General features: G+C 40.8%; 2 protein-coding genes across 13 annotated transcripts in view; one reads left to right on the top strand and one right to left on the bottom strand.

Annotated features, from left to right (window-relative positions):
- RSBN1L (round spermatid basic protein 1 like) overlaps positions 1-13195 on the top strand; it is a 52907-nt gene extending 39712 nt beyond the window's left edge. For all 3 annotated transcript variants that reach the window (XM_075490884.1, XM_075490876.1, XM_075490866.1), the window contains 5 exons: positions 2881-3018; positions 3216-3358; positions 6615-6782; positions 11889-11997; positions 12084-13195. In XM_075490884.1, coding sequence (XP_075346999.1) covers positions 2881-3018; positions 3216-3358; positions 6615-6782; positions 11889-11997; positions 12084-12740 — 1215 coding nt within the window. In that variant the 3' untranslated portion in view covers positions 12741-13195. The remainder of the gene's footprint in view (positions 1-2880; positions 3019-3215; positions 3359-6614; positions 6783-11888; positions 11998-12083) is intronic.
- Positions 13196-15176: 1981 nt separating this feature from the next.
- TMEM60 (transmembrane protein 60) lies at positions 15177-27332 on the bottom strand. 10 transcript variants are annotated; one of them, XM_075490979.1, is made up of 5 exons: positions 27194-27332; positions 25392-25519; positions 20680-23169; positions 19839-19920; positions 15177-19670 (listed from the first exon to the last, which is right to left on the bottom strand). In XM_075490979.1, the coding sequence occupies exon 3, from the start codon at positions 23125-23127 to the stop codon at positions 22723-22725; it is 405 nt and encodes a 134-aa protein (XP_075347094.1). In that variant the 5' UTR covers positions 23128-23169; positions 25392-25519; positions 27194-27332; the 3' UTR covers positions 15177-19670; positions 19839-19920; positions 20680-22722. The 10 variants fall into 10 exon arrangements, with proteins under 10 accessions (XP_075347094.1, XP_075347025.1, XP_075347048.1 ...); XM_075490910.1 differs by lacking the exon at positions 25392-25519 and having other exon boundaries at positions 20680-21514; positions 22005-23169; XM_075490933.1 differs by lacking the exon at positions 25392-25519 and having other exon boundaries at positions 20680-20753; positions 22005-23169.
- Positions 27333-27386: the final 54 nt, after the last annotated feature.

Genomic DNA, 27386 nt, shown 5'->3' with positions numbered 1-27386 from the left:
GTAGAGTTTTCAGTTGGAGTAGTTCCACAACTAGTTTATCATATGCAATGTGAATCATGGAATCACTTAGGTTGGAAAAGACCTTTAAGATCGAGTCCAACTGTTAACCTAGCACTGCCAAGTCCACCACTAAACCATGTCCCCAAGTGCCACATCTGCATGTCTTCTAAATACCTTCAGGGACAGTGATTCAGCCACTTCCCTGGGCAGCCTGTTCCAATGTTTAAGACCCCTTTCAGTCAAGGTGAACAGGCTGGATCAATGGGCCAAGGCCAATTGTATGAAGTTTAACATGGCCAAGTGCTGGGTCCTGTGCTTGGGTCACAACAACCCCATGCAATGCTACAGGCTTGGAGAGGAGTGGCTGGAAAGCTGCCTGGTGGAAAAGGACCTGGCGGTATTGGTTGACAGCGCCTGAATATGAGCCAGCAGTGTGCCCAGGTGGCCAAGAAGGCCAATGGCATCCTGGCTTGTATCAGAAACAGTGTGGCCAGCAGGACTAGGGAAGTGATTGTCCCCCTGTACTCGGCACTGGTGAGGCCGCACCTCGAATACTGTGTTCAGTTTTGGGCCCCCCACTACAAGAGAGACATTGAGGTGCTGGAGCATGTCCAGAAAAGGTCAATGAAGCTGGTGAAGGGTCTGGAGCACAAATGTTATGAGGAGTGGCTGAGGGAACTGGGATTGTTTAGTCTGGAGGAAAGGAGGCTGAGGGGAGACCTTATTGCTCTCTACAACTACCTGAAAGGAGGTTGTAGAGAGGTGGGAGTCGGTCTCTTCTCCCAGGTAACAAGTGATAGGACAAGAGCAAATGGCCTCAAGTTGCACCAGGGGAGGTATAGACTGGATATTAGGAAATTCTACTTCACTGAAAGGGTTGTCAAGCATTGGAACAGGCTGCCCAGGGAAGTGGTTGAGTCACCATCCCTGGAGGTGTTTAAAAGATATCTGGATGAGGTGCTTAGGGACATGGTATAGTGGTGGACTTGGCAGTGCTAGGTTAACGGTTGGACTTGATCTTAAAGGTCTTTTCCAACCTAAATGATTCTATGATTCTAAGAAATTTTTCCTGATATCCAATCTAACCCCCCCTGGTGCAACTTGAGGCCATTTCCTCTTGTCCTGCTGTTTGTTACTTGGGAGAATGGTAGTGGTAGCAGAAGGAAGCAAGGAAAAAGGCAGAAAAATTATTCTCTCTAATCAGGGGTGTGGATGAAAACAGCAGCTTAATATCCTGGCCTGGAATGGTGGAATACTAAGCTACTTATGCCAGTGCAAGAACCATCCTTTTGCATGTTAGGTTTATTGATAAACTGTAACACATTTATGACTGTCTGTAGCTTCAGAAAGTGGTTTTAGGGTACTTTGGACTTGGTCTATCTAGTAAGCTAGTAATGACAAGTGAGCGTTCCTTCCTTGTCCCAGTGCTTTAGTTGTGTGAGCTCCTGATGCTTTGTGTCAGTGCAGATACAGCTGAGGACTGAGCTGATGCAGATTCAGCAGAAGTGAATGTTTTCTGATGTTTTATCACAAAATCACCAGCTGTCCATGCAAAAAAGCTACAGGAATGTATGACTATAAGGATTTGGGGAATAGGGGAATGCTACTGTCTAGCAGTATTGCTCTTTTCAGTATGGCTGTGATGGCTTGCCATTACATTAGCTCAGACATTTTGTAAAATCCTACTTATAGTCAGTCCTCCATTTCCTGGGTGTGTATGATGACTGAGATGATCTGAAGAAGAGTATTTGGTTCTACATTTCTGGAATGCATCTGGTTACATCAGTCTAGCTTCTCAGAAGGGCACGGTATTGTTCCGTGTTGTATGATTTAGTTGTATTTTCAGGAACTGCTGCTAATTCTCCTCTGCACTGCCATAGTTACTAGGAATTTTAATGGTCTCTCTGGGTGAGGACCATAGCTAAGCTGTTGTTTCAACTGTTTTCCTTGCACCTTTTTTTCTTTTCTTGCTTTGGATGCAGAATGTCTAGAGATGCAGTGCAAGAGCCTTACTTGGTTTGTGCAGTAACCCGCCTGCTCTTCCCTCTGTTCTGATCTGGTCATATTTCATCTAATAATACCACTGTGTCTTTCAGCCTGTTAAATCGGAGATTGGAGGCTTAAGGGGAAGTGATCTTCATCAATCTCATGCCTAAGTATTTTGTTCATGTAATATGACAGATCAGATTATTGAAAAAAAAAAACTTAAAACAATATGTGTTTCTGTTCAAGTTGAAAATAAAAGATTTTTCATGAGAGGTGAATGTTACAGCCCTTAAAGTTTTAAGGGAGCACAAGACGTGTTAGCACAGCACAGCAAAAAGGAAGGAATAACTGTCATTCTCTCTCTTCCTGTACTAACTCTTTACGAGGCTTCTCTTCACTGTGATAATTAGCTCCACTTAATGTGCTCATACAGAGGCCATACTGGAGAGGATGATTAGCGAGGAAATGTTTAGAGTTTTATTAGTTGTAACTCAGGGTTCTGCCTAACTTACAGGAAAAAGGTAAAAATTCAGCTAGGCTTGAGTAATCCAGGTAAGAATCCTTATTTACTAGTTACTGAGCAGAACATATGTTAATAGCTTTTCACAGTTACTACTTTGGAATGTTATTTTCTTGAAAGGCAATAAATAGTTAATCTTATCTTCCGAATTTAAAATAAATAAAATACAAGTTGTCATGTGTCTTTAATAAGAACTTCTGTCTTTGGTGATGAGTTCATAGCAATTGACTTCATAATAATCTTAAGTATACTGAAGACTGTAAGACTAACATCAATCAGAAAACATAATCATAGAGGTTAAAGTTGTTTATTGAATGTAGACTTTGAGTGGTAGTGGACTCGGTATAACTTTTGCTGTCATATTCTACTTGTAGGTAAAAAGAACATACTCTCATGGTACGTATAGAGCTGGCCCAATGAGACAGATCAGCCTGGTTGGAGCAGTTGATGAGGAAGTGGGGGATTACTTCCCTGAATTCCTTGATATGTTGGAAGAATCACCCTTCTTAAAAGTAAGGACAGAAGGGAATGGGTTGGGAGAAGGGGAACAATACACTATCTAGTACTGTTATAATAAAGTGACAGTATGTGATACTTGCTTAGATAATTAAGTGGTCTAATAAATGTTTTCATTGTGACAGATAAAGGTTGCTTTTAAAATGTTTTTAAAGTAACTCACTTCAAAATTGTGGCTTATATTTCCTGTTAGTGTACACTGCCATGGGGAACACTTTCTAGTTTAAAATTAGAGAGTCGTAAAGACAGTGATGATGGTCCCATTATGTGGGTACGTCCAGGAGAACAGATGATCCCTGTGGCTGACATGCCAAAGTCACCTTTCAAAAGGAAGAGGTATGTTGAATTATTTTGCCTGATAAGTGTCTGGTTAGTATTCTTTCTCTACAAATTGATTTTGTCCTAAACCTTTTACTGGTTGATACTATATCTTAGTATAAATTTCTGTAAATCTTCATCTCAAAATATACTTTTACATTGCTTTGTTTTGTAAAGATGTGGATTTTCTTAAAAAATTGTTTACTGTTTGGCCAAGTAAGGTGCTGGTCCTTTTTGGAGCTTTAGTAGGAATTTAAAGTGAAAACTGCAGGGAAATGGGAACAGGCATACAACTGCTCATGTATGCCATGAGACTGGAATTAATACCCCTGCTCTTAAATGTGATTGGATGTTTAAAGACCTCAAGGGACAAGGGCTTCTCTCTCATCTGAATGATAACACCTCCAACATTAAATGACATCTTTAAGCTTTGCTGTGGTACTGGGTATAACTACCAGCTTAAGAGTAGGGTTGTCCTCTGTAGAACTTGAATATTATGTGTCATGAGAAATTATGTCTTTGGAGTTCTCTTGTTCAAAATTCAAACATAAAAAGGGAGCATACAAGAAGTGGAAGCAAAGTCAGGTGCCTCAGAAGGAGTACAGAGACACTGTCTAACCATGAAGGGGATGCAGTTAAAGCCAAAGACCATCTGGAGTTCAATTTGGCAAGGAATGTGAAGGGCAACAAGGACTTCTACAGGCATATGGACAGCAAAAGAAAGACTAGGGAAAATGTAAGGTGTCTGCTGCATGAGGCAAAGGGCCTGGAGACAAAGGACACAGAAAAGGCCAAGATACTCAATGCTTTCTTTGTCCTTGTCTTTACTAGTGAGATTTACCTTCAGGAATGCCAGGTCCCAGAGACAGTAGGAATGTCTGGAGCAAGGACTACTTGCATTCAGTGGAGGATAATCAGGTTAAGGAACATATTAGACATACAGATTAGACAGATGCAAGCCCATGGGACCTGATGGAGTGTACCCACAAGTGCTGTGGGAGCTGGCCAATATCATTGCAAGGCCCCTCTTGATTGCGTTTGAAAGGTCATGGCAATTGGCAAAGGTTCCTGAGGACTGGAGGAAAGCAGATGTCACTCCAGTCATTTAGAAGGGTAAGAAGCAGGACTTGGGGAACTGCAGGCCAGTCAGCCTCACCTTCATCCTGGGAAGGATGCCATTTCAAACACGAGGGACAAGATGATCATTGGGAATAGCTAGTGTGATTCACAAGGGGGAGATTATGCCTTATCCACCTTATAGCATTCTACAACAAAATGACTGGCTCAGAGGGTGAGAGGAGTGCCATGGGTGGTGTTTATCTTGACTTTAGCAAGGCTTTCCACACTGGACACCTGTCTCCCATAACATCCTAATAGACTGATGGACAAACTAGACTGATGGACAGTGAGGTGGATCAAGAACTGGCTTAAGTGCTGTGCTCAAAGGGTTGTGATCAGCAGCACAAAGTCCAGCTGGAGGACAGTTGCTGCTGGAGTAACCCAGACATTGATACCTTGTGCCAAGACTGTTCAGCATCTTCATTAATGGGACAGAGCGCACCCTCAGCAGGTTTGCAGCTGATACAAAACTGGAAGGAGTGGTTGATGCACCAGAGGGTTGCGCTGCCAGTGAGAGGGACCTTGAGGGGCTGTAGCAATGGGCCACCAGAAGTCTCATGAAGTTAACACTGGGATGTGCAAAGCCCTGCACCTGGGAGGAATAACCCTGTGCACCAGCACAGGCTGAGGAGCAACTGGCCGGACAGCAACCCAATAGAGAAGGACTTGGGGCTCTTGGCGGATGACAGGTTGACCATAAGCCATCAGTGTGCCTTTGTGGCAAAGCAGGCCAGCAGCCTTCTGGACAGGATTAGGAAGAGCACTGCCAGCAGGTGGAGGGAGGTGATTCTTGCCCTCTGCTCATCACTGGTGAGACATATCTGGAGTATCATGTCCAGTTCTGGGCTTGCCAGTCCAAGATGGACATGGGCATACTGGAGCAGGTTTAGTGACATGAAAGGTGGGCATGGGCGAACTGGGATTTACCCTTGAGGAAAGAAGGCTTGGTGGGATCATTTCAATGTGTATAAGCATCTGATGGGAGGTTGTAAGAAGGACTTTTTTCAGCAGTGCTCAGTGATGTGACCAGAGTTAATGGGCACAAACTCAATTACAAGAAATTGCATTTAAAATAAGGAAAAAAAATTACTACATGGGTGGTTGAACACTAGGACAGGTTGCTCAGAGAGCTTGTGGAGTCTCTGTCTTTGGAGTTGCTCAAAACTTGACTGGACATGGCCCTGAGCAACCCATTCTAGTTGAGTGGGGGAAGTTGGACTACGTAGTCTCCAGATGTCCCTTCCAACCTTGGCTATCCTATGATTATAAGCAGCTCTTGAGAATGTGGCACACCACGTTGGCTCCAGGTGGCCAAGAAAATGGTCTTGTGGCTCTGTTCCCACTCTGCAGTGTTTCTTTCACTTTCATTAAACCTTGAAGAAATAATCTGCTGCTGCTTCTCATTCCCAGTTCCACAACATGGAACTAAATATACGTAGACATTTCCCAGCGGTTTGGTAGAAACAAGAACAGTGAAGAATGACTTCCGGCACAATCAAAATGTGTACCTAATAGTCAGGAAGCAGCAGAGGCCGACAGTTCCCTGCCAGGGGCTGATCATGGTAGGGCCCAGTCTCACAGTGGCTGAGGCAGGCAGGTTGGGCAGACCTGGGGTTTGGGGACCAGATTCAGCCCAGACTCCAGTGCGTCAGGCAAATATGTGTTGATGGGGTAGGTCTGAAGTCAAGCCAGGAAGTAGTCTGCCAGCGAGAATCAGGTCCAGTGATTGCCAGGCAGGTCCATTGTGACAAAGCTGTCCAGAGGTCAAGCTGGGAAGCAAGTCTGTGGCCCAGCACACCTGTGGCTGAGGTGAAGATCAGTGCTGCTGCAGCGTGGCACAGGCCAGGAGCTCCTGGGCTCTTTATCCAGGTTTGTGGGTGGAGACTGCAGGTGAGGCTGCTCAGTCATTACAGCCTTTTAGTGCACTCAGGGCCCTGACACTGTGGTGGTGTTTTTGTTTGTTTTTCTCTTAATTGTGTAGGTGGTCTGATTTTTTGCATAGGTAATTACATTTTTAATTTGTCCTAAGTGTTACTGTTTTTCTCATTTGGCTGTATGATCTCATTGAAGGGAGTATAACAATGCTATTGGCTATGGTGGAAATTAGGTAATTAAGAGAAATTTCTATATCGCTAATACTGTTTTTCTTACACAGAACTACCAATGAAATAAAAAACTTGCAGTACCTACCTCGAACCAGTGAACCCCGTGAAATGCTATTTGAAGACCGGACACGAGCCCATGCAGATCACATAGGACAAGGTTTTGAACGACAGACTACAGCTGCTGTGGGAGTATTGAAGGCTGTGCACTGTGGAGAGTGGTATGTGTTGATTGACTTATTGACCTAGGTGTTTGAAAAATATTTGCCTGAATTTCCATTTATAATTTGTAGAAGGAGCACAGAATAGCTTAATCTAGTATTAGAGATTTAATGAAGACTTAGTAGATCCTGGACTTTTTTTCCCCCCTTTATCTCTATGCACTAGGTGTGTTTGTCTGCCCTCTGCTAGATTGGGTACAGTTTTGCTGTGTGGTTGAACCTAGAAAGGTGCTTTACAATGACAGTTTAATAGCTATAATTGAGTTGCTGTAACTGAGTTCACGTTAGATGTAAAAACGCTTCACACTGTTTTGCTTTAAATAGTGCATGCGGACTGACCTGAGTTTCTGCCTCAGAGGTGTACATGAAGACCTTTTGGCAATTCTTTGTGTTGTCTGGAGATGAGTAGAATTTTTATGCTTCTGCTTCAAAATCATGGCTGTTACAACCGTGATTTACTTCTGGTAGATCACCTAGGAAGAATCTTGTTGGTGGCTAGGTGATGTTCTTTGGTGTCTGTCTTTGGAATTCCCATACAACATTCAGGAAATGAATGTATCTCATTTGAAGCTGTTTATGTTTTAGCCAAATAAAAAGCCCATAATCATATGGGTTTCGTGGCCCAGATCTAAGAAGCGTTTTTCAGGATCTTCTGACCCTGGTTTGGGAGAATGACCTTAGTTTTGGAGGTTGCCTTTGCATATGTAAACACTAAAACCACCTTTTGTCCTTTATATCTGTCTAGAATTTAGAAGAGTGGATTCCCTGTGGATGGAAATGGTGCAAATTTGTGTTACAGTGCATGAGTTCATTGAGATAGAAGATTGAATAATTGCTGTTGGGGAAGAACTGGATTGTTCAGATGTTAATGTGTTTTTATTTTGGGCTCTGAGGTTTTGCAGTTTTACTTCCTCTTTAGGTCAATGATAGCTGGAGCCTTAAACTTCCTGCTTGCTCTGTGAGAAGCTGGAGTGAATTAAGACTGAGCAGTGGTAGCAGGGCAAGAGGTGGGATACTGTGTAGATCTGATTATTTTAAATTACACTTTGCACTTACGAGAGAGAGAGAGAGAGAGAGAGAGAGACAAAGCTTTATCAAAGAAAGTAAAAAAAAAAAAAAAAAAAAAGCCAAAGACACTTCCCCCCCCCCCCCCCCCCCCCCCGCCTTGCGTGCCTGTGGAAATTAATAAGAATTTAAATTGATAGTAATTTAAATGTTTGTGGGAACTTCCCATTCTCACCCTGTAATCTTCATAACAAGATCCTCCTCCCTTGGAAATCATTACATGTGCATTTACATTCTAAAAATAAGTTTTCTTGCTTTTCAGATCTAAACCATCATCTTTTCTCATACATGTGGAAAAGGGTGTCTATTCAACCTCCATTAAAACTCCTTGTAAACTTGGAAAAATGAATAGAGTTAGTAAAAATAAAAACTATGTAGATTAAATAGTAACCTGAAAATAGGCAAAACTGCCCAACAAACTGGAAAGTACTTCAGTTTGGAGGAAAAAAAGTAACTATTGGTGTTTCACTTCAGTGTAAGGACTGAAAATATATCTTTTAATGCAGAATAAAAAATTTGGGACTGACATATGTAGAAAACGAAAATATAATCACCACAGTAAAAATTATGTATTTCAAGCTTGATTTGACCTCAATGATAATTTCTGCTTTCCCTTTCCACTTTTTTGCATAATTTTGAAAAGCCACTTCACTGTACTTACATGAAGAGAAACTAATCAGGGCTTATGATAATGAAGCATCATTAACTAATGTAACACACAAAAATAATTTCAGATATTAGCTTTACCATAATTTGTCAGCTGTGGGTAGATTTATTTTAAAGGAAACAACATGCATGGAAACTTTGAAAAATCTGGGTGTCTTTTTTTTTTTTTTTTTTTAAATCTGTTTGAGTCATTGGACAAAACTGAAAGTTGGAGGTATTCCAGGGGTGCTTAGGGCACTATGGCAGTAAAAATGCACATGTTTTAATGATGAGATACCATATATAAAATTCATGTTTTCTTTGAGAAGAAAATGAAGCAATTCCTAGACTTGCTGAACTGAGTTGTTAGTTTGTGTTCAGTTAGTATAAAAATGAATTGGGTGTGCAAAAAAGCTTTGTCATCAAGAAATTGCTGTAGATTTAAAGAAATGGAATTTATTTAGTTGATAGGCATGAATGTTAATGTTAGGTAGGATGTCTTTTGGAACAGGCAGGGAACAGACACGAACAGTACTGTTGAAAGGCAAAAAGCAGCTTTTGGGGATAGACGACAGAACTGGAAACAAAACAGTATTTGGAAGAACAAAAAAAGATTTTTGCTTTCCCAAATATGACAGCCTCTTGATTTGAGATTTTTTGTAAAAGTTAATGGATTATGATCTCTCTTTATTTCTGTGAATATTTCCAAATTGTAGAGGAGCTCTGGCTATTGCTAAGCAAACATTTTAAAGGCTGCACTGCATTGAAGTCGGATAAATGCTGGTGTTGTGATCATGCTGATTACATAATGCCATTTTTGTAGGTGATGCCAAGCGTGCTTTAGAACTTAAGAAATGCCAGTGAAATTTTAAATTCTGGAAACTTTGAAGATTTTTACGTGGGAAATTTGGGTGGGTTTTTACAGGGACAGCAAAAGACGCTTCATGGCATTGTTGTTGGCAAAATTAAACCCCTCCGTCCTGTGCATCAGCAAGCAGCTTTCAAGTTTGTGTTCCAGAGCATGAAGTTATTAATGCTTTTCTATATGATCATAGGAATTTGTTATATATTGCCAGGCTTCATGCATTAGGTCATAAATATTCATGGTAAAACCTGTAATCTTGAATCTGCTTTGAAAAGTTACAGCAAAAAGAGTCCAGCCCTTTTGAAGAATGAGGTTAAGGGAAAAAAAAAAATTGCCAAAAATAGTTCTAGCAGTGCTCTAGTAGGGACTCAAATGGATTTTTCTGAAGTCATCTTATAGTTCTGTTTGGATTTAATGGCTTTTTGGACATTAACTGAACTAGCCTGCTACTGTTATGCTTGGGGGAGGAGGGACACCCCCCCCAAACTTTAGGTTTTACAAAAAATAATCTCAAAGTTGTGCTAAATATCAAATCTGCAAATGCAGAATTAAAAATAATATGGCAATAATTTTTCTCTGTTGTGTTTGCAAAAGGAATGTCATGTTTTGTGATAGAATTGCAGCACAGACTTGGTAATGCATACTGTTGCACAGACGTATAGGGACTGAGAAAAGGAATGATTTAAAAAAATCATTAACTATACTTTGTCCTGTATAATGTGTAAATCATAGAGTAGACACTGCTGTGAAAACATTGCTTTGGAGTGAAGTTATTTTAGGATGCAAATATTCTTTGTATTTATTTTAATTCTTAACTTCATTTACAAATATTATTAACTCCAGATGCAGATACATATTCTTAAAATAAATAAAACAACATAACTGCATTATAAAAAGTAGATTCATGTAGCTAATAGGTTTTTTTATGCCACTGACTAGGGATGTTTCTGTAAGCTTTTTGCTTTCAGTGCTTAAATCCTCTTCAGGAGCATATAGACCAAAATATAGAGAGATTTTAATCTTTGTGAAACTGAAAGTAAAACATGTGGTCTGAAAATTCTCCCTAGCATACTTTCAGTAGTTGATCTGGGATTTTTTTCCCCTGAAAATAGTCTCAAACTAGTTATTTTTTGCTTTATTGAGGTCATGACCTAAATAAAATTAACATGTCTTGTCAGTTTAAAAAGCCCAATAAACTGTACATCCTTGCCTGCTTCTTAGAATGTTAGTAACATTCTATGTGTGTTTATATGTGTGTCTGTATATGAAAATTGACAATCATCTTGCTTTTTAAAAAAGAGTGCTTGAACATCCATTAAATAAATTCTGGAACATATGGAACTGTTTTGCCGCATCAGCTGCCCCCGGGCCCCAGCACATCCCAGCGTATGGCTGGGCAGTTTGACAGGGGCGGAGGTGGCAGGCGTGGGGTGCAAAGGCTGTCCAGCCCTGCGGCTCGGAGAGAGGCCGGAGGACACCTGGCTGTTCGTGGCTCCTTTCGGCAGCGCCTGGATGTTCCCTTGCTGCACGGCTGTGGGGGAAGGTGTTGCATGCCTGTCAGCCCTGGGTGGACTCTGTAGGGGATGAAAGAAGGAAGTCATCAACCAGGCTCTTTCTGGCTGATGAATTTTCCTTGCAAAACTGCTCCAATGTGAGCTTTATCCTATGTAAATGAAATCTTCATATCACCACACTTCTAAAAAAACCTTTTAAAAACCAAACATCCCTCAAAAACAAATATGTGGAGCTTAGTTTTATATGTTTCTGTTGAAGAACTGAGTTTGGGTTTTAGATCAGAAAGTGATAAGGATTGTAGCTGTTTTTGTCTTTGTTAGCTTATTCTAGATAATGTCTCTAGAGGAATTATATAAATGGTGTGCATTTCTTGGGGGGAGATGTTGTGGGACAAGGTGAATTCTCCTAGCAGTTTGAGTACGGAGACAAACCCTAATTCAGATTTTGCTCTTCTGTAGCTCTCTAGTGAGCATAAACAGGAATGTATTTTTAAGGGATGTTCTGTGGAGGATGCCAGTATTTGCTGCTTACTAGCATTGTGGCAGCTTAACATAGATTCAACTTTACTACGAACTATGAACAAGGTGTTTGAGGCTAAGATACTAAGCAATGTTTGCCGTAATACTAGTCAGACTGCTGCACGCTTTGAGGTACCTGATGGGGCGTATCATCTTAGAGTGTTGACAGAATAAGCCCAGTGTGTCTGGGGCATCTGTCTTTCAGCATCAAGGCAGACAGAGGTCAATTACAAATAAAAACTAAAAATAGTGAGTTCTGTTGACCTTGCATTTCTGCTTTTACTGCCACTTGTAAAGAAATTGTGGTTAATTCATTTAACCAGTTTAATGAGGTTGTGTTTGAGAATTAGCCATTTTAATCAACCTTTTTTCTTTAAAATGTAGGTTACTCTAGAATTGTTGCTTTTTTTATCATTTGCTTTATCCTTGCTTGCAGATTTTCTTTATTGTTCTCTGTTAGTTTCAGCCTCTGACTGTGCAATTGTTATTCTTCTGTAGGTCTGAGCAGCCTCGTATAACCAAAGATGTAATTTGTTTTCATGCTGAAGACTTCTTAGAGGTAGTTCAGCGAATGCAACTAGATTTGCATGAGCCTCCACTCTCGCAGGTAAGCACGCTATGAACTGTTGATCAGGTGTCCTCTGAGTCCTAAATCAGCGTTTTCACCCTTTCCCCCCCATTTTTTTTCTCCAGTGTGTCCAGTGGGTTGATGATGCAAAACTTAATCAGCTGCGAAGGGAAGGCATTCGATATGCCAGAATTCAGTTATTCGATAATGACATTTATTTTATCCCAAGGAATGTTGTGCACCAGTTCAAAACAGTTTCAGCTGTGTGCAGTTTGGCTTGGCACGTCCGGCTCAAGCTATATCATTCAGAGGAAGAACTTTCTCAAAATACAAGTACTGTTGAAGCAGGGACCTCTGCGGACCCCAAGTCTTCGGTTATTGGACTTCAGACTGACAGCAGAATTTGTACAATGAGCAAAACCACCTCCGAAGACACCAAATTTTCAGATGCTCTGCAGACGAAGTATCTGCAGCAGGAATTTTTGCCGATAAAACATGAACCTATTGCATCGCACCGAATAAAAGAAGAACCCATGAATGTTGATCTTGCTGAAAAGACAGTGGCACCTAATGACGTCGGGGGCCAGAATGTTCAGACTAGATTGGATCACGTTGAATTGACGGCATTTAAGTTGGAAGTGGATTCTAAATTTGAACCTGGCAACAAGGACTTACAAGGCAAGTTATGCCCTGGAGGTCACGTACATCCAGATGATACAAGACAACATAGTTCATCATATCCAAAACTGCATGGACAAAGAGAGGATGATTTTTTGTGCTAAATTTGTATATATGGTTTTAAATTCCTTTTTAAACTTAATGATGTAATAATGTAAAGATTCATAAATTCTGTGAGGCAAGTTTGTGACTTGCCTTCGCATCTGTTACAGAAAATAGTTATGTAGCTTTGTAACATTCCTCAGTGCCTGTCCATAACTGTGAAGTATCAAAGCACTTAGGGCCAGATGCACTGTAAACACTGCAGGTTTAACATAAAGAAGTCTTTAAATAATTTTGAGTTGTAGGTTTTAGAGTAGAGCTGACATTTAACATATATATTTTTTGTAAGATGAGCCAGAATTCTTTTTGACAATTCCAGGCTTTTCCATAGAGCTTATTTATACCAATTTTTTCATTTTAAATGTGTCAGCACTGTAGTGTAAATATCTTTTTTAAAAATCTTTTTAGTGTGATTTATACTGAAATGTGAGCCGCTTAATAAAGGTTCATAATAACAGATTGGTTTTATTTTTGGGTCTGCAAAAAATAATTCAGTTAAACTGCCTCTCTAAATGGTTATGTTTCTACCTGCACTAATGCATAGGATGCCCTTACGCCATTGTGGGGTGAGGAGCTGTAGCAAACTGAGGTAGAGCTGAGGCATTCTTTGTAAATCAAGATTAGTCAGAATGCAGAATCAGTCCTCCCTTCACAGGATTCCTTACAGTTGTTCACTAAAGGCAGTCGCCACACTCCTGCTGTCAGATGTTAACGTGGAAGAGAGAGGCAAGCCTTCCCCTGTTGTGGAGGTCAGCTGGATACCCAGTGGGCTCCAGGAGTGCTACCAGTAATGGTGTGCATACCTCTAGGTGAGCTGGTGCAAGGGAGCAAGCTCCCTTCTATGCGTACCTCCTCCCCTTGCTCAAGCCACAGTTAAGACAGTTCCATTTCACATTAAAAAAACCGATGATGACAACCCCCCTCAACTTAAATCAGTTATCTGACTAAAATTAAAACAAAGACTATTGAAATGGTTACTTATCAAGCTGTAAAGGCCTCAACTTTAGCAGTGACCTGTAATTCACTGGACACATTTGGATTTGAATTGCTCCCTATGCTGATAGTGCTAGGCAATAAAGATACTTGCTGATGTGTCTAGTAGGAAGATTCCTCATGAGTCCCAGTCTGGAAGCAAGAGTTGTTTCATTAAGAAAATAATAGTGGCATCCAAGTTAACTGTTCTCCTCTCTCCCTGCCTCTGGAACACTTGAATTCTCTTAAGCTGTGTTCTGAGGGAAGAGGATTTCAAGGCTAGCTAGCATCTGATGTGACGGCAAAAACTCTGTCATTTAACTTATTCTTTGTGTAACATATTACTGTATAGTTCAAACACATCTGAACAATATTTCTTTTTCAGGTAGCTACAAATAGCAGCGAACTGCCCCATAGCCTGTCCTTCAACTAATCTGAAGTATTTAAAACTTCAGATCCTAGGCCTGTACAGAGGGCTTTCCAAAGCCCTCTGTATATCTGATTTTTTTTTTTTATTTTTCCCTATAACTGTCAAAGTTGTACATCCTTACGTACCCATAACCTTTGGTGTACTTAGTGATCACTTTGGCTTCATCTGTAGCAATAGAACAATGTGATTTCCAGGTGATATCTAATTCAACTACCTGAGGCCCTTTTGTTGCAAACATTTTTTTGCTTATAGGTTGTTAAAATTCAGAATGTTGCTGTGTGCTTATGCCTGGCACTAAAATCAGCCATTTAATGGATGAGTGCCCTCATTTGTTTAGATCTAAAATAGGTCTGTCAAGGAATTATTAATTAAATCAATATTTGAATTGCTAAACATTACTCCTACATAGCCATAGTTACGTATTAGAGAAGCAATAGGAACATGAATCTCTTGGATGTGGCTAATAGTCCTTAAGTCTTACTGCTATTTTCTTTAATGCTGGCTAAGAGATTACTACCAGTTTTGCAGCCTCAGGGATCTTGCTTTCCCCCCCACGCCATGAGCAAATGATTTATATGTGACATGGTAAGTTATTAATCTAGCAGATTCTGATTTGAAAAACGAATTGGTTCATGTAAGAATTTGAGCCTTCCTGATAGAAATGTGGTCTCAGCTCCCTTTGTGTTTTCTGGATTATCTGGAAACTTCCACCCATAATCTCTTTGGCTTTATGAACATCTGTACACAGTTACGTAGCCTTCCATTCCTGTTCTCTGTGCCAGCCATTAGAGAACATTAAAAGAGAAGAGCTGCAGGTTGTAGTTGTCACCAAGCATGCAGCTTTCCAAGTGGGTTAGCAGAAGGCTCCAGCTTTATCAAAGCCTTGCGAGATACTGCTTTTAAAAACAAACCCCCCCCCCCCCCAATTTAGTTTACTTAAAAAAAAAAAAAAACAAACAAAAGCCCACAAAACAAACCACAACCCCACACAAAACCCCCCAAAATAGTTAGTTTACTGAAAAAAAAAAAAAAAATCTTGTTTGTACGTTGGTGATCCATGTGCTGATCATTCATTCTGGTTGAAGTATTTTTTAAAAATCTGTCAGATTTTAGTAAAGTGTGTACATTCCCCTTGACAGCAAACAACTGCATCATAGGCCCTGTCCAGACTAAAAAAATAAATCTTTGAAAATGGTTTAGCAAACATGACTTTACACTTAAGAGTAGAACTGTTTTCTTTTGAAGACCTGCTCTGTGGTCTTGGCTGATACGGCCTCAAACTTCTGCTCAGGTATGGCTTGGTTCTGAAATTTTGCTCCTAGACTGCCTACATCTTCAACCCATTTTTTCTTGTAATGACTTTCAGAATTTTAAGAGATTAAAAAAACAAAACTGGCAGGTCTTGCAATTTTTATGCATCCTTTATTTTTGATTTTTGAGACAACCCAGATTCTCATTTTTAGACAGGATTCCTTGCAGACAAAATATGACTAATACCAGGATTACCAGTGGCTATCAGAATTCCCTTTGTATTCAAAGGTGTAACCAGTCTGGGCTGGCTGGCCATGCTAGTGTATACTTCTTACTTTGCTGTTAAAAAACCCCCCGAACCAACAAAAAGCAGCCTTTGTGCTCTACCTGTGGTGTATTCATTCTGATGCGGTTGCTCTTTAAGAGGGGAGTACCTTTTCTGAGAATTTCAGCCCCTAAGTTGTTCATTAGTCTGTCAAAGGTCTGGCTTTGGTTTCAGGTGATCCTATGCTATAACCTCTATTCCTGCCGCATACAACTTCATATTCAGACTTTTGCTTCAGCAATAAATCTTTCATGCCTTCTGATGTACTGAAATTAGTCTTTGCTTATTGCTTTTTCCCCCTTCCTGGATTTCAGTTCAATAGAAATCTTTCTGTTACTTCGGCTGAAATCTCCAGTGTTTTAGTTGTCTCTCTTGGCCCTTGTTCTTCTGCAGATTGGAAAAATCTGCCCAAGGCCTGTAGCCTGTACTGCGATGGTATTGACATCTGTGTGTTTGCAGTGGTGTTCCAGTTAATGACATGATGTGCAGAAATTTAGACATGCTTTCCTAGACTTTCCTAGATATTGGTGCCATATTTGTGGGTAGCAAAGAATTGCATTGTTGCTGTCACTACCAATAGCTTTCAAGATGGTAGCTACTTTTTTTTTTTTTTTAAATTACTGGATCTTTTGCATTTCACTGGCAACTGACTTCATGTGTTACAAGTGTTACTCAGTGTTGTGTCATCCCCCAGCCCTCCAAATGCCTGCAAATTGACTCTGAAACAGCATTTTCATTACAGGTACTGCTGGCATGCAGATTTTCCCTTCCTTGTTACTATAGTGAATATTTCAATACTTCTTTAACTGAAATATTAATTCTGTCTACTATTAGAAATAAAGTATTATTTCAGAGGGTGATGATTTAAGTATTCATCTGTGAAAGAATTCCTTGGTGATAAATAAAACTGGTTGTTAAGCAGATATACATGTGCACAGTAAATAAGTTGGCATTGCAAATGATGTAGGAAATGGAAACGTAAAATAGTAGAATGCTGTGTAACAGATCCGAACGTTACACATTTGGAAAATTGAGTAAGTCTTCCAAGAAACACGGGACTGGTATTCATTGATCAAAGTGACTGTTCTCTAATATCTGCATGTGAATAAGGATGCCGAATTGATCAAAATAAACCCATGTTTTCTCCATGCTTATTGGCAAAATAAACTGTTGTGAGACAGTAGACTACCACCTGACCCCACGAGGACGAAAACCATGCTAATTCTGATCAAGAGATGAAAGAACTGTGCAGGCTTCTCCAGTGTAATTGTATTCATCTTTTCCAGTGGTCAGGTACGTGGAGAGCCTTGTCTTTGGGCAGACCAGCGCCTGCTACCTGCCTGTGAGGGTAGACAAGTTGGAAATGGAGAGGACAGATTCCCGCTGATCTATGCTTCGCTGTGAATGAATGACACTGTTGAGAATGTTTTCTTTGATTGTGAGTCGCTGTGTTCAACTGGTGTTTTATTATTTTCTCAAACGGATGAAATGCACTTTAAAAACTGTGTAATAGGCGATGCTGATGCTTTGTGCAGATCCCACTGAATTTGCAGCATACATGGGAAAGTTTGGGAAACTTTGATTCCCATCAGTCACTCATTTCATTTTCCTTAGAAATGCAAATTACTTTGTGTTCTGTTCAGAAGCTGTGGTTAACTTCACAATATCTAGTTTGCTCTTTCTGTTAGAATCATCAGGGATACTGACTTTGCAAATTTAGTGTATTATATACTAACCGCTGTTTTTCTCTGTGCTACGATGCTACTGTTTCCTCTGCTTTGGAGCCGTGCTGTACTTGAGCGCCAGCTAAACACTGATCTTCTCATGTTCTGGTCATGCTGGTAGAGGAGGGCATTAGTCCTAAACAGCCCTTTAATATTTAGTGTACAGTTATGATAATCTGATACAAACATTGATTAAAACAGCAGTTGAAACTTCTATTTTTATCAAGTTTTATTTTTCAATAACTATTTTGATATTATGTTTGCTTTTACCAATTGGCTTCCAGTCCACCTGAATGGAAGTGCAACGTTTGGTTGAGCTTAGGCCTGTGTTTTAAGGACTATGCTTTTTATGGCAGTGTTTTTATCTGGTTGTATTGGGACAAAATAGGGCAGTTAGCCAAGAGCTATTCCGTAAGTGTCTCACAAAGAGGAAAACCTTGAGAATTAGACCTGTGTGTGGAAGACTAATGTAATGTAAGTCAAGGTTGCTAACGCCATATCCTAAGCATGCAATAACACTCAGGTTCTTGTCTGTCTGATCCATGCAGTTGAGAGCTTTTGTTAATCTCAGAAATTAAATTCTTAGACTAAAAAACATCTTTTAGCAGTGATTTCTTTATAAGCTTCAAAAGGAACACTGAGATAAAAACACAGATAAAATAAGCTTGGGTTCCCGTTTCTTCCCTGTTTCTTGCTCTTACGCTGTCGTTCTGCGCTGTATGAAGACTTCTCTTATATTTGCCTGCTGTGATGTTGGTTGTGTTAGAAAAGGCAGACCGAAGGAAATGGTGTTACTGAGTTGTGGATTTTTCTACTCTTTAACCAACCTCAGTACAAGTACAAGGAGAAGATGTTGAATTAATATTGACTAGTACTCCAGTGGTCCAACTGCAGCAATTCCTTAAATTGCCTTAGTCTGCAAAGCCTGATGCTTTTCAGCAGCAAGGTGATACCCAGGCCTGTTCAGGTCTAAAAAGCTCATATGGGAGACTAACTCCATCCAAACCTTACAATAATAAAGGTACAATGAAAAGGTACAAACACTCTTTTTCCGACTCGGAGTAGTTATTTTTACCTCAATCTTAATTAAAAAAAAAAAAAAAAAGTGTGATGTGTTACATGATAGTGCTGTGCTTTCTGTGCTAATAAATTCAAAGAACTTATTTCTGAGGATGGTGTTATTCTGGAGCTTTATTACTGAAAAGCAGTGTTATTTGTTCCCAAAATACAGTGGTGTTAAAATAGGTAACACCTAATGTTGTTAGAATTCTGAATTTCTGGGAGTCTCATAAGTTTCACTTTCATCAATACCTTTGGGTCACCCAACTTTTAAACTGGGCAAACGTGAACATTTCCATGAGATTACTCTAGGATTTTGTTTCTGTACCACTATGCACATATGTCAGAAAATAGTACTGCTGCTATCGCTTAAATCGTCGTGTAACTTAGTCCTGTGCTAGCTTATTTTTTCCTATTGGCACCCATGCCTAGCAGTGCATCCTGTGTGGACGTGCAGCCCTTCTTAGAGCATTTAGGTTAAAGTTTGTTGAAGGTGGGGGAATGTATATTTCAAGTATAAAAAGAACAGAAAGCTGGATGCTGTTCTAAAGTGGTGACAAATTGAGACAAGCAGTTTGAATAAGTAATTGAAAATTTTAGTTTCATGACCTTTCACACATCTGTGTTGAGTATTTTCCTTCATCAGAGAAGAGCAGATACTCACAATGCATGCTGAGGTGTTCAAGCTTGTGTAAATGTGAAGAGAAAGAAATGATGTAGAATATATATCTCCATGTGCAATTATCTCATCAACATACATTGTTGATATATATATCATCACTGTAAGATAAATGCTTCCAGTTTCATTTCAGAACAGCAAGCTTTTGAATTGTATGTTTAAACAAAGCTGCTGAAGGCAAAGTTCTCTCTTCCACACCCTGCATCAGCTGCCGCAGGTAACTGAGACACAGTGTTCGCTGGCACGCTGGGTGCTTGCAGCGTCATTTCCTTCTGCCTGTGTCTCGCAAATCAGTATCAGCCATCTCAGCATCAACTTCCCCTTTTCCCTGCCAGCTTCCTCAAATTGGCTTTTCACTCATTTTGTTCTATTTAAAGAAGATCAGTCTGTAAATTTAAGAAGAGGAGCCAAGAACTCATTCCATTCCAAAGACGTGCACAGTGCCTTTCAGAAGGGGGTAATTCCAAATAGCGGTAATTCCTGCAACAGCTTCTGGAAAGAAAGGTCACAGTTGGCTATAGCGTGCTTTGTATCAGAAGTCCTTCTGGATGAAGTTCCGATAGCTCAAAAAAGCAAGGCTGCGTGTACAGAAGCGTCAGCACAGTTTAGGTCAGTTAAATCTGATACAAAATACTAAGTCAAAAGGGATGTTCCTCTTACCAAAGTATCTCTGCAAGAACTAGCAGCTTGCAAACTTGAAGTTGGGCACTTCCAGATGGCTGCATCCTAAAACCATCTTGTGCTAAAGGAAATCAATTTGTATGTGACTTTTATAGGACACCAGACAGAAACGTTTGCTTCAGCTTTCACAATCACTGCCATTTATTTCAAGGTTTGTAAACCTTTTGGGGAAAAAAAAAAAGGGGAAAAAAAAAAAGCCCAACCCACAGCCCAAACACTGCAATTGTCAGTCTTTTTCTATTGAATAAGAGGCAGCAATTAAAAGGAGATTTGGAACAATGGCGTGTGATTCTAATTAATTAGAGATGCCCAACTTCCAGACAATAGTTACATCTGTGGAACAGAAGGGGTTTGTGAAGGGGGCAGAGTCACTGTTCCTGGCCCATCTTGCTAATAATATACCAAGGCCTAAGGAGGTCAGTTCTTATTCTCCCATCATGTGGTAACGATCTGTTAACACCAGGGGCTTGACTGCGGAAAGCTGCTCTGCTCCTCTGAGCAGTATGGGGTTTTTGGCATCATGTGAACAAGGCTTTTCTGCTTTTTGTTCTGGGATAGTAATCAGATGTGGGGAGACTATGGGTACTCGGCTTTATGCTTGGTGCTGTAACATACCAGAGATGAGTGTGTGATATGTATGTATTTGTCTTAAGTGCTTAAACACTTGTTACGTATTTGTGGCAATGTTTATTAAGTGGTTCATAAACATTTACTCCAATTGGGGGTAGGGCTTTAGACACTCTTTTTCTTCTCCATAAATTTTTAAAGCATTGCAATAAAAGTTCCATGTGAGGTCTAGCTTGCCTGCCATGGGCCATACCTGGAATATTGCATCCGGGGAAGCTCAGTGCCCCTAGTTTCCATTTGACAGAACTGAAAAACTGCTTAAGTGACCTAAATTGGATGTACAAATTAAGCATATTTTCTATACCATATATATACACACACTCTTACATTTAAATAGAGTGTGTATATGTGTGTGTTCACTCTCGCATCTCCTGTATTCAGCAGGCCCAAGAGCATGTACCAAGGTGGACACTCTGCCCCCCTCCCCTTGGGATTAGCTAATCCTAATCACAAGCACCATTTTAACTTGAAAAGTCACAAAGACAGTGAAGGAAGCCAGTTCTTCACAGGAACCTTGTATGAGTGGGTAAAAAGTCTCTCAAACACAGAGCAAGGTCCTTCTGTGAAGTATTTTTCAGAACTAAGTAGGGCACAGATACACACCTCCCCAAAAGAACTGTTCCTGATAGGCACTGAAGGGAAGAGAGATTTCTAAGTGGTAGTTTCAGCTCCGCATAAATTATGTGATGCTTGAAAACTGGGGCTGAGGACATGGATTTGCTTAGTAGAAGTTGACACTTTTATAATAAACGGGTTATAAATATTTTGCATTTTTTTAACAGCTAATGATTAGAAAGATTTTTGGGGTTTTTTTTGTCATTCCTTGGTTTCTCCTTTAGCAAGGTAGTAGGACAGTCAACCACTCTGAAGCAAACATGACTTAACTTCTTTCTAAAGGTCATTTGTTACCTTATGTGCTGAACTGAGATCCATTGCCTCAGAATGGAACAGGTTGTTTTCTTAGATAAAGCCCTTTCAGCAGCCTCCAACAATGTGGTTCCCATGTATTTATGCCCATGTCTGTGTGACTGAACAGCAAGCAGAAAATCCAAACACTTCATGAAGATTTTTTTTTTAAAGGACAAATACAGTGGAATGTACCTCATTTTATTTGTGAGACACTTTGTTTAGTTGCTTCTTGTTACCTTAGTCTTTTTTTTCTGGGCTCTTTTCATTCATTATACATTCTTTTGTACCTAGGAAATGTAAATGGATCAGTATCTTCAGCATGCACATTAATAATGTCCTAGATGACTTTTAAATTTGAATTTGGTGTTACTGTAGCTCCTGAAAGAGCGCTTTTAGCCCACAAAATATACTCATCATTCCAGCTCTTCCCAGAAGTCCCATTCATTGCATTTATTACTTGAAGTAGAGTTCATTTACTCACATCTGAGTTGCCAGCACTCCATAAAGCCAAGGCTTCACCCCCAGAGATTTAATATACTAGGGCATTAAAAACCATCTTCCTTGTTAAAGTACCACTTCCCGCAGGTACAAAGGCATTACAGAACTTACCCTGTAGCTTCAGTCTTTCACAGCACTGGTGATTTCTCACTTGGAAAGGTAATCACCGTTGTCTCTCTCTTCTCTGGATCTTGGACTGCTGGCACAGTTCAGCTACTAGCTTTTTTCCCTAGGTAAACATACTGGTTATTGTCTGTTTCAGCAGCTTAAGGTGCTTATTTTTAGTCTTTCAGACTAGAAGTGGATTCTCACTGTCAAAAAGAAAATGCCAAGTCACCTTATTCCTTTTTTGCTCTTATTTGACAGCTATCAATTGTTACTCGTTCTTAAAGCAAGTTTAGCACATAATAGAAGTTACTGTTAACTAGTTATTTTTTGAGTGACAGTATAAGTAGTAGAAAACTTAAAGTCTTCTTTCCAAGGGTTACCCAATGTGCTGAATGCTCTGGGGCAGAACATTTGTGGTTCCTTTGAGAAGATGTTCTACGTGCATGTGAAGAGCCTGTATCTTATTCCATGTAGCAAATAATAATAATCATATTAGAACAGTGTACCTTGAACAAATACTTTTATTTACAAGAACATATGTGACAGTTTTAAAATAAAAAAATGGAACAAGTTTACTTCCAGTCTCCAGCTTGGTTTAGATAGTCTCCAGTTTGATTGATTTCTTATTTGGCATTCTAATTTGGAGATCAGGTTTGTGGCAAAATTGTAATAATCCAGTAATTTGGTACCAATCTCAACATTGAGAACCACATAGTACAGCTTAGTCTCTTCGTGCATAGAAGATGTTATATCCAAGTTCAACCATACCCCCAATAAGCAAGGCCCACAAAGGGATAAATACATAGGCTAGTTTCATTGTAGTAAATCGTTGCAGTTTAGCGCAGAGGGCAAGGCAGAAGGCTAACTTCAGTAGCATCGCAATGAGATACCAGGCTTTTTTCTTGATGTTTTGGGAGCCATTGCGAGGGTCGAAGCCAGACTTGCAACGTCCAGCCATTTTTACAATTAACATAACTAGAAGAATAGTATCAAATATCCAGACTGGAATAAAAATGAGGAACCAGTTCCACGGTGCTTTCTCATCCAACTTTAGCACCAGCATGATCAGGAAGAGTAATGTAAAAAGCCATGTCAGTAGTACTCTCTGCGCCAGGGACATTCTCATTTAAACAGCTTTGAGAGGAAGTCTTTCACTGTCAGCAACAACCTAACAAAACAAAAGAGGGGGGGAGGCATCAAAAGATGTCACTACACAATCATTAGGCATATTCCTTAAAGGAGACCACCTTCTTGTTCTTGCTTTCCCACCCCTTCTGACCTCACCTACATACTGCTTCCTAGCATTTCTTTTATAACTACCATTCTCAGTGAAGCACTCTGTTCTGGTCCTGCCCACCATGAAATTTAAGTGCCTTAAGTCAGCTGCGTAAACTGCCTTAAGCCTAAATTTGTTCTGTGAAACAAGTTACACTTTAATCCTAAACTACCTGTCAAACTCCCTAAACTACCTGTCAAACTCATTTAGGGATTTTTGTATGCTAAGAATATGTTTAGAGCCATTCTCCTCCAGTCCTGAGGCACTCACAGTTAACACTTGAAAATAAACTTAACAATTCTCTCTCTATGACAAAATAATCATAGTAAAATGTAAACCAACTAACAAGCACAAGTAACAAACCATCTGAAAGATCCTGTGGTCTGCAGAGCTGAAGTGACCCAGGTTGAAATTGAGCCAGTAAGCACTACTACCACTTTCTGTCAAGCAGCAATCTTAAAACTACTAAAAGCTACAAATAATGTTTGCTTTCTGGCAGGTATCTAAAGTAAGCAGACACTGGCTGGCAGGAACACTATTTAGGTTTATTGGCTTGGTAGCATATTTAAATTTCTATGTAGTCATGACAAAAGAAAAACAAGGACAAGTGCATCTGCCACTACAGTCATAAAAATTAGTTTTAATATTCCTAACTGAAAGGCTTTTACCACCGCATCTGCCAGAAGCTTTTCACTGCAAGTATAAAACACAGGGGTGAGAACTATGGTCTTCCTGAAGATTTCATGCTACCCAGATGGATAATTAATATATACCAGTGAAGTGGTGCTGAAATAGGTTTCTTAATTATTTTAAAAACTTAAGATTTTTAGAAATTTGATAATTCCCTTTAGAACACTCATATCCTTTCCCCTGAAATAAGAAACTGAGCTTTGATTTGTTCCAGATTACAAAAATACTTGAATTACTGAAAGTGAGATGATGTGTTCTGAAGCATCTAATCCTCACCACCAGACACCATGAGGGAAGGACAAGACCCACTTCCCTTCTGTCTCCCCAGTGCCCCTGGCCACAACCTGCTGCTGCTTCCTCTGCGTTACTACTGATGCAAACAAGATCACCCAATTAAGCCTGTTAAACTCACTGAACAAGCAGAAATCTATTAACACCTTTTTCTTTTTAGCTGGGTTAGTTTTTTGCCAGATTAGCAAGCTGAACCAACTTCATGCTCAGATAAGCATCGGAACCAGGAGGAGGGAAGTAAAAGCTGCTGGCTTAGCTGGTTAGGAGATGACCTGCTACATTAGAGCTAAGGGATAACAATTTTGTACACCACTAAAATTGCCCTACAATTTATATCTGTGTCTTCTGATACACAGTTCAACAGACCTACTTTTTTGTTCAGTCTGGGTTGGAAGTTTCAATGGATTTGATTTACTGGATAGTAGTGCGATTGCTTTTAAGGAAAAGATCCAGTTTAGCCTAAAATAATCTAAATCGGAGTTACTGTCAGTGCACCCCCTCCCTTGTGTTAGGGCTGACACTTGTGTGACCCAAAGCAGGCCAGTTCCTTGAGCTGAACTAGCAAAAACCAAAAAAGTTTAAAATAGGATTTTTGTAGTTTGCTTTTTGCTGTCTCAGTTCTGCTCAGATCACCAAAGGGTCTGGTGAAAGCCAGTTATCAGCAGGGTGGAACCGAGACCCCCTCCCTTAGGGAAGGGGTGAAGCTTAGCAGTGATGCTACGATAAGAGTTAATTGCTAAGTAGACAAAAAACTGGAGGAGGTTTAGATAGCATTGCTCTTTTCTTGTTGTAAAAACATACCTAAAGCAGCTGGCAGGTGCAGAGGATTACAGAACAATTACTATGACCTGCCTGAATTATTTCCAGTATTTTGAAAACATTCCCAGTATTCTCAAGTGCAAGTCTACGGCTAAAGTGAAGAGAGTAGCCATCTGAAACAAAGTTTCACCATTTCCCTTCATGAGAATGTTTTTGAAAACTAGTTCTAGAAATCAATGCTACAGATGCTACAAGAAGGAGAATCTCTTATTAGCAAACTGGAGAAAGCAGAAACCAAACAGACTGGAAACTTGGGCCTGAAAGGAAAAAAGGAATTCAACACTGTTAGAAGTATCAGGTTATCAGATACTCATAGAAGGTGCTATCAACTGTCTCTGGAGGAAATAGAAGCTCCTGAAGATGTATTAGATGGGGCTACTCAATTTGAAGGTTGCTTGATCAATGAAAAGATTTTCAGTTTTCCTGAGTGTTCAGAACCACTCTAACAATTTTAAAAAGCACAGGCAGAAAACTCAGCATGGGACATTATGCTGCCTTTCTTTGACCTAATTAAGAGATGTAACTGCAAGATTGGGCAGGACTGCAAGGCTCCATTAGGCTTTTAGAGGCTTTTTTTGATGAAAAGTTAGAAGCTATTTTTGACGAAAACTCAGGAAAATCCAAGCATACTTTTGAGATCTTATAGCCCTATAGTCCAAGTAAAGGAAGCTACCAAATTTTAAAGACTGACAGCTGGGGATACAGCTGACATAATGATGAAGGGGTTGATTACATGGAGCACTTGACCATCTCTCATTAGGAAAGAAAGGAGATTATCCACAGATTCTCAGCTGGAGGCCAGCTATCACAACAAGATGGTCAACACTGGAAAAAGGATGCAGATATGATACAAGTCTGAACTAGCTCTTCTGTGAAAACACTGAAGGAATGTCAAAGGCAGAGTGTAAAAATAAAAAAAGCTCTCGACTCCTCATAGGACTCATGTAATTAGTAGGAAGTGAAAATTTTCAGTAATGAGAAACACTACCTAAGCAGCATTACTGACCTTGGTGAGATGATCTACATAATTAGAATATTATGATGGCTAAGTATATCCTGTTTAGAAGGAACAAAACAAAGAGGAGGGAAACTTACACGTGACATTCAGCTCAATATTAATGATAACACAGATCTATAAATTTCAATCTTGAACATTACCTAACAAAGCTCAGAAAATGATATTATACTGAAACCAAATTAAATAAAACTCTAGCTTGATTACATAACATTTTACAGCCGATTCAGTAGGTAATTTAACACCTAGAAAGAAATATTTCAGTAGCCCTGTTTTAAGACCACATTTAAACTAGTCTGATATGAATACAGGTTAGATATTCACAAGTTCTCCTTGCAATTGGTGCATTCCTAGTTCAGGTAGTCTATGCAGACTTAAAAGTGTAAATAAAGTCGAACTACAATGTCCCCTTACCCAGAGTGCTTGTTTTACTGTTTTTCAGCAAAACAGAGACTCCCGAGTGCTGAGTTTGGCTGAAACCCAACGAATTCAGAAACTATTCAGAGGACCAGAACGAGGAAACCAGCAAACCAGCCAAGGGTGCCGGGCAAAGCAAAGCCTGCGGCATTATTTAACAGCCCCTCGCAGTCCTCTGAAGAAGCTCTTTCCAGCGCAGGCCCCAGCCAGTCTTGGCGAGCACGGTCGCTGTCCTCGACCACCTCCGCCCGACGCACGCCGGGGGGTGCCGGGGATCGCCTAGCGCTCACTGCCCCGGCCGGCGGCAGCAGCTCGGGGAGCGCGGGCCGACCCCCGCGGGGCTGTGGCTCAAGCAGCTGCCGGACGAGCAGGGCAGCGCCCAGCCCGGAGCTGCGCAGGCGGGGGAGGCCGCGCGTCTCTCCCGCCCCTCCTCACCCCCTTTTGGGGAGAGGAGGTGTGGACCGGCTTACCCCAGGCCGCCCGGCCTCCTCGGCATCCCTACTGCAGCCTTCCTCACCGGCCTGCTGCCTTCCTCGGTCCCTCCCTCGGCCGAGCCGGACTTCCCCCGCGGCTACCCCTGACAGACCCGCTTCCCCAGCCGTGGCAGAGGCTCTGTCCGCCAGAGCGAGGACGGGCCCGACGCGGGAGCCTGAGGTAGAAACCCCCCCCCCCGCCGCCACCTACCGCACGGGCCCGGGCCGCCCTGCGCCGCTGCCGCCTCCCCGCGCAGGATCCCGACGCATCCCCCTCCCGCCGGGCTACGCGGGGCCAGCACGCAGGTGAGGGGGCGGCCGGGCTTTCCCCGCCCGCTCCGCCACAGGAAACGGACCTCCTTCCTCACCCCCCCGCCCCGGGCTGGCTATTGGGCAGCGGGGAC

This window comes from Mycteria americana, chromosome 1 (assembly GCF_035582795.1).
Source record: "Mycteria americana isolate JAX WOST 10 ecotype Jacksonville Zoo and Gardens chromosome 1, USCA_MyAme_1.0, whole genome shotgun sequence".
Classification (NCBI taxonomy): domain Eukaryota; kingdom Metazoa; phylum Chordata; class Aves; order Ciconiiformes; family Ciconiidae; genus Mycteria; species Mycteria americana.
This window is presented reverse-complemented; position numbering and strand designations above follow the sequence as displayed.